The sequence below is a fragment of the Salvia splendens genome, chromosome 1 (genome assembly GCF_004379255.2).
Source record: "Salvia splendens isolate huo1 chromosome 1, SspV2, whole genome shotgun sequence".
Taxonomy (NCBI): domain Eukaryota; kingdom Viridiplantae; phylum Streptophyta; class Magnoliopsida; order Lamiales; family Lamiaceae; genus Salvia; species Salvia splendens.
Genome location: NC_056032.1, coordinates 41,940,922 through 41,952,223, shown reverse-complemented (window position 1 = coordinate 41,952,223; position 11,302 = coordinate 41,940,922). Strand labels below are relative to the sequence as shown.

Here is an 11,302-nt window from a genome sequence, read left to right as displayed (position 1 = left end):
ATTCCCACAGACGGCGCCAATTGTTGGGGTTCTTTCCGAAGATGATCTTCGCGTATGTTTGATCGAGGGTTTTGATCGGAGAAGACGAGTTTGGGAATTTATTTTGGAATCTTATTCGAGCTCAAGAATGGGAAAATTACAGAGAATACAACTACTCTAACAAACTTATTTAAAAGCTAACAACACTAACGGTCGAATCTAATCGACGGTTCAGATTTAATCCCTATCTTAACTATCTGATCCAACGGCTGCTGAGTGTCCGTCACACTCCTTCTGCCAGCCATCGACTCCCGATCAACGCATAACATTTTGATAAGCTTTCACTCCAGCTTTAACGCAGCTAATTCATCACAACACTTACATAAGCCAACACTTTTTAATTATAATAGTATAAAAAACAAAAAAAAAAACAATTGAAACAAGAATATTTTTAATACTCCTATGGAATAAACATACATACACCACATGCTAAAATAAATATAAAACAAATATATTAAGATATAGGGGAGTGATAGGCTAACTAATTAGCTATCACAAATTAAGATCAAATCTTAGCTATTAGATTAGGAGATCTAGTGATTGAAATAATGCAACATGAATTATATTTTAAATTAAAAAATTTATTAAATAAACTTAAAGGTTTTTAATGTCAATTCTCTCTTATCAAAATCATCTTAAAACTTTAAATTTACGTAACTCTCTCGATTTAAATTATTTTTTCACAAAAAATATATCAAATTAAAGGTAATTTTATAAGGATTCCAACGAGATCTCAATTGCATATGTTCCGACAATGTTCGGGTGATGAAATTTGATAAATTATATTTCAATTTTCGTACATGTTGATAAGCAGATTTTAGCAATAAATGCAAAAAAAAAAATCTCAATATAGTGTATGCAAAATCTCAATATAATTTAGGTAAAATATCAATAAAACTGTGTTGATATTTTCTTGTACTTGTGTTGATATTCTCATGTCATATTGTTGATATTTGTAATACACTATGTTGATATAAAAAACACCCACGAATATTATCATATGATAACATAATGACGATATTATCATTTTATTGATATTTTGTCTACTATTTATTGAAATTTGTGAGTTTTAATCTCATCAATTCATTTCAAAATCTAAGGGTGTAGATTTAGTCTTAGTTTTGGATTATAGTGTTACAAGCATTAGAAGAGAACCCCATATATAGTGGGACCCATTCGGCTGCAAATTCACAACGAAAAAGTGAAGTTCGGCGGAAGTGGGGAATGAGTTGGGCTCCAATGTTGGGCCTTAATTTAATTTAAATAGTTGGGCTTTTAAAATTTTAGCTGTACATGAATAATTTGACTACCTCATTGGAGCAAATATAATTACCTTGGGTGGTTTCCATCTAGGTTTTAATTTATGGAGATTTAATTATCACACTGATTTGAGAATAATTTGAGAATTATTATTGAAATATTATAATCAAACTAAGTTTTGTTTGACTCAATGAATCAAACTGTTGGCATGTTCATATATATCAATGAACATCAACATCTGATTTCCACAACACAAGATACAAATCATGACACTAAACTTGGGTGAGAGAATGTGCAATTCTAGTAGAGATACAGTAAGCAGTTGATTGAATAGTAATCATAGGATTAACACCAATGGCTGTAGGCAGTACACTCCCATCACAAACATACAACCCTTTAGCCTCCCAACTCTCCCCATTCCCATCCACTCCCCCTTCCCTCTCATCCACCCCCATCCTGCAGCTGCTCATCTGATGAGCTGACCCATATGTATTCCAAACTCTCCCCCCCTCAGCCACCCCTCCCGCCGCCACCACCTCCTTCAAGAACCCCTCCACCTCCCCCTTGCACCCCACCCTCTGCCCATCACTCTGAAAAGTCCCCACCTCAGCCGCCCCGGCCTCAATCAAGATCCTCAGTGTCTGCCTCAAACCAGCCTCAAGATGTTTCTTGTCCGCCGCATCCAGCCTGTATGTCACCTTCCCTTCCTCCCTCACCTCCCCCGTCCCTTTGTCTCTGATCAGCGCGAACAGCAGGGCTGTTCGCGCATACTTTGCCATCCTATCCTTCATGTCCTTCCCTCCCACCCACGGTAGGAACACAGCATAGGCTGCAGGCCCAAAACCAGCTGTTTCTATGATGGTACTGAAATCATCCTCTCCTTCAATGATCACTTTGTTGATGGAGCTGATGATGCCTCCTTCAAAGCTCTTCCCTTCTAGCTGTGACTCTGATTCTTCAGGGAAGTATCCCCATGCAAACAACACAGGGTGGAGGTGGAGATTCTTCCCCACATTCTTGTTTTTTAGCCCACTTGAGATCAACAGAGGTGGAGTGTAGAGAGCACCACAAGCAGCAACTGATGCCCTTGCCTCAATCTTCACTTTTTTCTTCCCTTCAACAACAGATGCAATCACCCCTTTACATCTCTTCCCCTTCCCATCACTCTCCACTACAAACTTCTCTGCTTTGCACCCTGTCAAGATCACAGCACCCTTCTCCACCGCGTCGACCAGCCACGTCGTGTCAGTCCCCTTCTTCTCCCCTCTCCTGCAGCCGTAGCCGCATGAGCCACAGTAATGCCCTTCGCCAGAGTTTCTTGCCACATTCTCCACTTTCAAACCCAACTTCTCACACCCTTTTCTCAAGACTTGATTTTGAAACCCTTCCTTTGTACAATTCTCTGTCACACCTATCCTTCCCCACACCTTTTCCATAGCTGATTTATACTCCCCTCCAAACATGGGGATTTTCTTCTCCACAGACCATTCTCTCAGAACATGGTCCGGAGTCTTGATGGAGGCAGACCAGTTCACGACTGAGCCACCGCCAACTGTGGACCCGGCAAGGAGGATGATCTTCCCATCTTGAGTGGAGAGAAGCCCCCCTGATGCATAGAGCTCATTCAAGGAAGGCCCTTCAATTCCAGTGTAGTCTCTTGCAGTGAAGTAACGGCCCTTCTCCACGACAACGACCTTGAGGCCGGTCTCTGCAAGAACAGCCGCTGCAACGCCTCCCCCACAGCCCGAGCCAACTATCACCACATCACACTTGATACTGATCATGTTATCCTTCTCATTGTCGGATACCTGCAGCCCTTTCCTGACGAGGGATTGCTTCAGATTTGGTTCATTCTCTCCTTCTACGATTCCCTTTTCAAGAGGCCTCTCCTCGTTCGAATCCACAGAGTTTTCGACTTCTTCCACATGGTATCCTATGCCTTCCCACGCCGGATTCTTGTGGTTCTCGTCTGTCTGCAACGAATTCATATTCATGAGAAGATTGAGATGAGATGTGGAGATGGAGAGAGAGAGGTGATTTAATTACCAGAGAGAAGAAGGTGAAGAAACAGGTGACTTTGAGCATGAAGAAGACAGTTCTTAGAGGGAGGAGAAGAGTTCCTTTTGACCATTTCTTGAGTATGCCTTCTCTCTTGCTGATGGACAGCTCTGTGAATTTGTGGATGAAGGGCCATCTCCAATCAAGAGAAGCGCCGCCGCAGAGGAAGAGGGTGCCGAGGCGCGTGGACAGAAGCTTCAGCACGAGGCTCACCGCCACCACAGCTTTAGGTATCCCTCTCTTCACCATCAGCTCTGCAGTCTGTCCAACAAAAAAACAAGTAGTAGTGTGTGTTGTGTGAAAATGACTAGGGATGGTGTTGTTACCTCATGAGGGAATGGAGGGAGAGAAGCAGAAGACAAGTAGTATTTGTGGGAATTTGGGTTTCCATTGATGGGGATTGAAGGTATGAGAGCTTCACACACTGCAGTCAGTGACTCAATCTGAGAAGAGGAGAAGCCATGCGTGTATTTTGGCTTCAACACCAACTTCCCTTCACTCACCAAACTCATTTTACTTATCTCCATATCTCTCTCTTTGTTTTCTACATATCTATAAAGTTATGCAAGCAACCTACTTATAATGAAACTAATATATTAAGAGCATCCACAAAGGCGGACGTCCGCCATTAGGCAGCAGGGAGGCGGACGCGGACGTGCAATGCGGACATCGGAGTTCCGCGGCATTCCAGGGACGTCCATCTTGACGTCCGCCAAGTTTAGTTCGGGTGTTGAAGCTGGCTGGCCGAAGTGGACGAAGATCAACCCCTCCGGGGAGTACAGCAGCAGTGCCGGTTCCCACGAACTCCCTGAAGCCGAGGCAGAGTTCCCGACCCCTCAATCCCGCCGCCGTCACCCGGTTGGGCAAAAGTCCGCGATGCGGATGGCTAGGGGAAGCGCCAGTGGGTCCGGACCCGAGGTCCAATCGGCAGCTCCTTCCGCAGCTCCTTCCCAGATCGATCCCGAGCTCCCCGCACTCGCCCGCATACAGCAACATGATTTATTTTTAATCACCATGCAGAAGTGGCTTTCAGCGACTGATCCCTTATACAATATTATGCTGAAGGATGTCATCGACAGTATGCGGTGCGATTTGGGGATGCCACCCCTGCCCGAGAATTACGACGGGACTGGCGACAAGGACGATGAGGAGTGAGAAGGGGGCCGCATTTGTCGAAGCTGTAGGTTGTTTTTTTTAACTATGTATTTTTTTAATAATTATGTATGCTTTTTGTTTTAAATAGAGTGGTTGCATTTTCTCCGTATTTGTGTCGAAATTTTAATTCCGTAAATTGTTTAATTTGGTGAATTTATAAATTTTTATTATTATGGGAAGTCCTTGGGGATGTCTGTCATTGTGCAGTGGGATGTCCTTATGACGTGGCAGAATGTGTTTTTGGAAGTCTGTCGGGACGTCCGCCGGGACATCCATCCTTATGTGGATGTTCTAATACACGTGAGACTATTGAGACCAGAAAATAATATTGCTGACAAAAACGGCGGCTTGATTTCCATCCAATGGCAAAAAGGTCGACATAAAATTACAAGAAATGAATTGTCAAAGTCAGCATCAAACTTGCGTAAGCTGTTGCGTGCTTGGACTTTTATATACCGTCTTTATCTTGTGTATTCATTGTTTCGTCCATGTAATGGATCAACAAAACAGAATTCAAAAGACCAATGTAATAGAATTTTCGGTATTCATTGGTGGACAGTGGATTATTGATCCCAATTCGATTTTGGTTTATTTTTGGATGATAGCCAGTTAAATCAAGATATTTAATTTGGTCAAATTATGGCCAATCTAATAAAATTTGATAATAAAATATTAAATTACGAAGTTTCAATTTTTTCCAATTATCTCATCTGTATAAATGACGTCATTTTTGTAATGCTCGAATTGACATTTTTTTATTTAAGTATTTGTTTTTTCTTTTCTTATTTTAATAAAACAATAACGTTTTGAACATCGCTAAAGACGTCGTCTTATACATAGATAAGACAATTGTATTAAAATTGAAACTTCATGATTTTTTTTTTCCAAATTTCATGTGACAGGCTTTAATTTACTAAATTTCTTGAGTTAAATGACTATTAATCCTTTTCTAAATTGAGTTTTTAATTTTTATAGTGAACACTTAGTATTAATATTTTTGAAAAAATATTGAAAATGATATGTAGACTATTTTATTGTTCACAAGTTGCTAAATAGGAGATCATTTTCAATGACTACAAAATGAAATCCGATCAATTACCCTTTCACTTGGTAACTCAGAAAAGTATGGTAACGATACGACACCCATCTTTTATTAACTTTTTGGCTCACGTTTTAATTCATTTTTTAGTACATTCGTCTATTATTGGGACCGTAATATAAACGATACTCTATATTTTTTATTATAGTAATAATTAAAGCAATTAATCATCAAATTTGGCTACAGATATTATAGCATACATAGTTAGAGCAATGATGAGGGTTGAACCTTATATTTTTATATTTCATAAAAAAAAAATGTAAGACGCCTTTGGAATTTGAATCTAGAAAATACATTTGTTTTGGCAAGAAACAACTTAAAAGCTGATGAATATGATTCTCACGTTCTCGTAACGAAAATATCTTAGTATTTGAAATCTAATATAAATATTATTTATAATCTTGATACTGAATATTCAATATATATAAGAAAATAATTTGATAGATAAGAATAATAAATAGTATTGATGAGAAAGAGGCTTATTTGTTGCATTAGCCATCATCAATTTAGTTATACTAAAAATTCAATACAAGTACTTGTATACTACTCCTACTTGCATATACTCTCTCCGTCTGCGAATAGGAGTTACATTTCTTTCCGGTATAAATTTTAAGAAATGTTAAGAAAGTGATGAAAGAAAGTTAGTGGAATAGAAATCTCATAAATGATACTCCCTCCGGCCGCGAATAGGAGTCTCATTTCATTCTGGCACGAGTTTTAAGAAATGTTAAGAAAAGTGGATTGACAGAAAGTTAGTGGAATACGAGGTCCACTTGTATATATTAGCTTTAAATGTTATGTGAGTGGAATGAGTTGGTGGAATGTGGGGTCTCTTTACCATTTATAGTAATAATGAACCGGGACTCATATTCGCGGACGGACTAAAATAGAAAAACGGGACTCCTATTCGCGGACGGAGGGAGTATGTGAGTAGAATGAATTAGTGGAATGCCGGGTCTCTTTACCATTTATGGTAATTATGAACTGGGACTCCTATTCGTGAACGGACCAAAATAGAAAAAACAAGACTCTTATTCATAGAGGGGGTATTTTATATATAAATTATGTAAATACTAATATTAAATATAGTACTATAATTTTATTTAGTTTAAATAAGCGATGCTTTAATACTCCTACAAATTATTAGTAACAATAGAATTTGAATATTATAATTTTAAAATTATTTTATATATTAAACAATTCAAACAACAATAGATAAAACAATAAATAAAAGTAAAAATAAAAAAGTGACACTAAATCAACAAAAAAATACCGAAATGGGTCACATGTTTCAAATGTATATTCAAATTCTTCACGATTTACTATTCATGTTGGATAAAATAGTCTAAACAAAATTGATGTTTTTTTAGGTGAATTAAATTAAAGTGAATCTTCATTAAATGTAATAATTTTTATTAATATTTTATTTTTATGGCTAGCCATATTATAAGCATTTCATTATTTTATAGATTGAGTAACCATATCTTGGTTAGACATGATAATAAAGGGTAGTTTGGTGGGATGGATAAGTTTTATATTTTTTAATTTTTTGACCTAAAATATATGTTGTTTTGTCTTATCTATCTTCCTTAGCACTAGCATACACTGTGGAGGAGTCTCATGGAAACAAAGGTGTACCCCAAAAGTTTATTTTACAGATTATAATAGTATTATCTAGAGTAAGAAATTCAGTATTGTTGGTCAGCAGTAGGCGACATAAGCTTTACAATAATAAAGGCCTAGGTTCGACTCCCAATTATCATATCCTTCTACTAACAGTTTCAGATCATATAATTTGACATTGACATGTTGATTTTGTATGTATTCATATCTTAATTTAATATTTTAGTGTGAATCTTTTTACATCCAATGGGAATAAGTGTGTGCAATTAATTACACCCCACTCCAATTAATTCACACAATACTTAATTTAATAACTTTTACCAATTTTACCAATAAGCATCATGTGCCATTAATTGTGTAAGCTCATTCATATTACAAATTTGGTTTTTTATCAAATAATTGCTTCGTTACGTGTTTGGAAAATACAAGAGGTCCAAAGTATGTAGTAGGCCAATATAAAATCGAAAGAATGTCAATATTCACAAATCGAAATCAAAAGATATCATTCCTCCATGACTTTTTCTTATTGGAAAAAAAAATAGACGATAAACTCTAATTCAGAACCATTTAATTTTCGACATTAATCGTTTTATCACTAGACCAACAAATTCGTATATGATTTGTAAACGGCTCGTATGGTATTATAGGGTCCTTCTTTCGTCATTGCCAACCGATTTGTTAGCTGCCATTTGCATAGACCAATTGCTTCTCTTCAATTTCCAAATTTATAGTTAAAGAGACTATTATATTATTATTTATTAGTGGTATTGACATCTAATCTCATGAAATTTTTCTAAAATTTATTTTTACCCATAAACTCTAAACTTAATACTATATATTATTACCAACTTAATTGAATTTTTCCCATCGAGCCAAAATCCGACTACATTTCATTTGCCACATTACATCACATGGGAGATGGTTACCATTGAAAATGATAGTGTGATTACAAAGTCCCTACAAACCATATATGGTATCCATCTCATTTTAATTTGGTCGGATTTTGTCGGCAGTGGTCAACAACTATTTAAGTTCGTAATATTATATGTCAAGTTTAAAGTTCGTATGAATTTTATTTGAAAACGTTTGTGATATTAGGCGTCAATACCCCTTATTTGGAGTATTATTATTAGTATTACCCCCTCCGTCCCCTATTTAGAGTCGCGGTTTGACTTGGCACGGTTTTAAGAAGATATGAAGGAATATAGTGGAGTGCAAGTCTCACTTTTATATTATTATTTTATAATAGAACGTGAGTGTAAGAATTTAGTAGTGTGTGAGATCCACTATCTAAAATGGAAAAATGTAACCGAGACTTTAAGTTATGGACGTCCTGAAATAACAAATTGAGATGTGGAGGGAGGGAGTATTATTATTTCTAATTCCCTACTCACAAAATTTTTTATGAAAGGATAACATTAATCGTTTATATAATTTTATGCGCAGCAAGTGAGCTATAGCAATCACGAAATAAACCCTGTCCATTTATCTATAGCTAAATGGGCCTAGGCTCGTTGTGGGGCCTTTGACGGTTAATGGCCCAGCAATCGTATGACTAGTGTGTTTTAAAATTTAATTTAATTTAATTTAATTTAATTTACTGTAGCATATAGATGTGATATTTTTATACTCCCTCCGTCCCGCACTACTTGCACTTATTTCCTTTCTGGGCGTCCCAAGTTATTTGCACTCTTTCCATTTTTAGTAACAATTTATACCTACAACCGTAATTGTTGACTTTGTCTATCACTCATTCCTTAATCTCCGTGCCCAAAAGGAAAGGTGCGAGTAGTGCGGGACGGAGAGAGTATATCAGAAAAGAGTTGTGATATTTGCAAAAGTGTAACTGCTTGCACATACTTGCAAAACTAGAAATTCGCACAAACTTGCAATATATATTATGAGAACTCCCTCACTTGCCGTCAAGCCGAGCGAGTCTCACTCCCACCCCCCATTGCGCTGTCGGCTCGAACAGAGAAGGCCATCATCGCGTTGCTGCCATCGGTGTCAAGGGCAGCCAGCGAGCGCTCCTTCCGGTGCTGCTGTCCGAATACCCGATAAGCCCCCTCTCTCTTTGATTGGAGGGTTTGATTAAGGCTCTAACTTGATTTCATAACGTAAGATTTTAAAAAAAATACAGTATAAAATTTTAATTGGCTGACTTTTTGGAAGGGCATGCAAATTTTCCGACATTTTTTGAGTATTTTTCTTTTTTCTTGGTATTAATTTCTTCACAATATTTATAAATTCGACCAAATTATTCCATAATATTTTCTTCCCAATTCCAAAAACCGAGGCCTTTTCATCTTTCACTAAATACAACTAAGACCACAACTTTATTACTACTCAAAATACTATATGATGATTGATGAATGAACTATTGTCTATTATACAATTAAACGTATTCATACAATAGCATATAAACATGCCAAAGAGAAATACACAACTCGTACATCATAAGAACAAGCAAATTCCACTGCGGCAACGAGTCTCTAGTGATTTAAAGTTGGCCAAAAGCATTAATTTTTTTAGTAAATTCAACCCCAATTATCAACAACAATACCATCACTAGAATAATAGAATTAATAAAAGCAGTAAGTATTACGCACATTAAACTGATTGAGCAAATTAGGCAAAACCAAAAGAAAATGAATAAACAAAATGCTAACCGGCTGTAGTTTCTGTTTGTCCCAAACAAGAGGTATCAAAATTGGGGTGAAAATATTAAGGGTAGATTGGTTAATTCAGAAAAAAAAAACTAAAAACTCAAAAATCCCTTATTGTGAAAAATTCTGATGCATCGATCTCATATTCCGAAAGATCAGTGAATTTAATCTTTTCTTCTGAAATCTCTCATTTTGCAACACAGCTCCTTTCTTCCTCTCTTTCCTCTCGATTATAGATGTGAATGGTGTGTGATGGTGAAACTGACTTGGGAGATAGTATACGCCTATATATATATATATATATGGCTAAATCTATTGCCGATTTATTTCAATTTTTCAGGTATACGATCACGACAGATCAGGATCAGGCGTGGAACAGAAAATGGTTGGGGGTAATCTTACATTTAATTATTCTCTTAGGATAGAAGTGGGGGAGAGGGTGGAGCTTGGGGACTGCTTGGGCTTGACTCTGTCTTCCCATGCGGCTAGCTTTCGCTGCCTTCGTTCCTGGTGGACGATGTCGCGAAGCTCAAGAAGAAAATAGAAAAAGGCTTCGGATCATAACAAGTGACTTCCTCAAAAAAGAATTGCGCTTGTAAAAGAATAATTGTTATAGGTCCAAAAATTGTACATAATTCCCCTTCTATCGACTAAAAGAAACAAAAATGAAAATCGGCTTTAAAATTTCAACATTCTTTCGGAAAATAAAAATATATTCCCTCCGTCCAAAAAGAAGTGGTCAAGAAAATAGGAACATCATACACTTGATAATAACATGGAATAATTGGAATAACTTGAAAGAATCAAAGTATCATCTCTACAATGCACAAAACTCGAAAACAATAGAATCTTAGCGAAAGCGTTCAAGAGAAAAAATAATGTCATGTATGAAGACATGGCACATTCAGAATATTAAAACTAATCATAAGTCTTCACCGGCTTTGGCTCAACACTCACCACCCTTATCACTGCTTAACCTGCACATTTTTAAAACTATATACAGGATTGAGTACTTGATATACTAAATGAACACATGCCGAAATATATTTTTATAAAAATAAAGTTTATCAAGCCACTATTGAGTGTCCTCATGGTTTTAACTTTAAACGTGCATGGGTACACCAAAACATTTCATAGTAAAACATGGTTGCACAACCCATCATCCATCACATCCATCATCAACATACAATATGTATACATATATGATAGACAAGGAATGTGGTGATTTGTGTAGGGATCAGACCACCATGGATTCACTAATTACCGGGACCTCTTTTTATTGATCGCAATCTGAGATGGCTAATCTCAGAGGTACAAGCCAAGTACAACAGTAATGCCAAGATTACAAGCTAACTAAGTATTACATAGTAACAACCCTAGGCTATCTCAAGAACATCTCTGG

The 11,302-nt window shown here is 36.9% G+C and overlaps 1 protein-coding gene across 1 annotated transcript; it reads right to left on the bottom strand.

Moving 5' to 3' along the window:
• Positions 1–1,426: 1,426 nt before the first annotated feature.
• On the bottom strand, positions 1,427–3,908 carry LOC121800703 (long-chain-alcohol oxidase FAO2-like). The gene is made up of 3 exons (XM_042200220.1): positions 3,684–3,908; positions 3,346–3,618; positions 1,427–3,272 (listed from the first exon to the last, which is right to left on the bottom strand). Exons 1-3 carry the CDS (start codon positions 3,882–3,884, stop codon positions 1,572–1,574), a joined length of 2,175 nt encoding a protein of 724 aa, XP_042056154.1. The 5' UTR covers positions 3,885–3,908; the 3' UTR covers positions 1,427–1,571.
• Between the last annotated feature and the right edge of the window lie 7,394 nt (positions 3,909–11,302).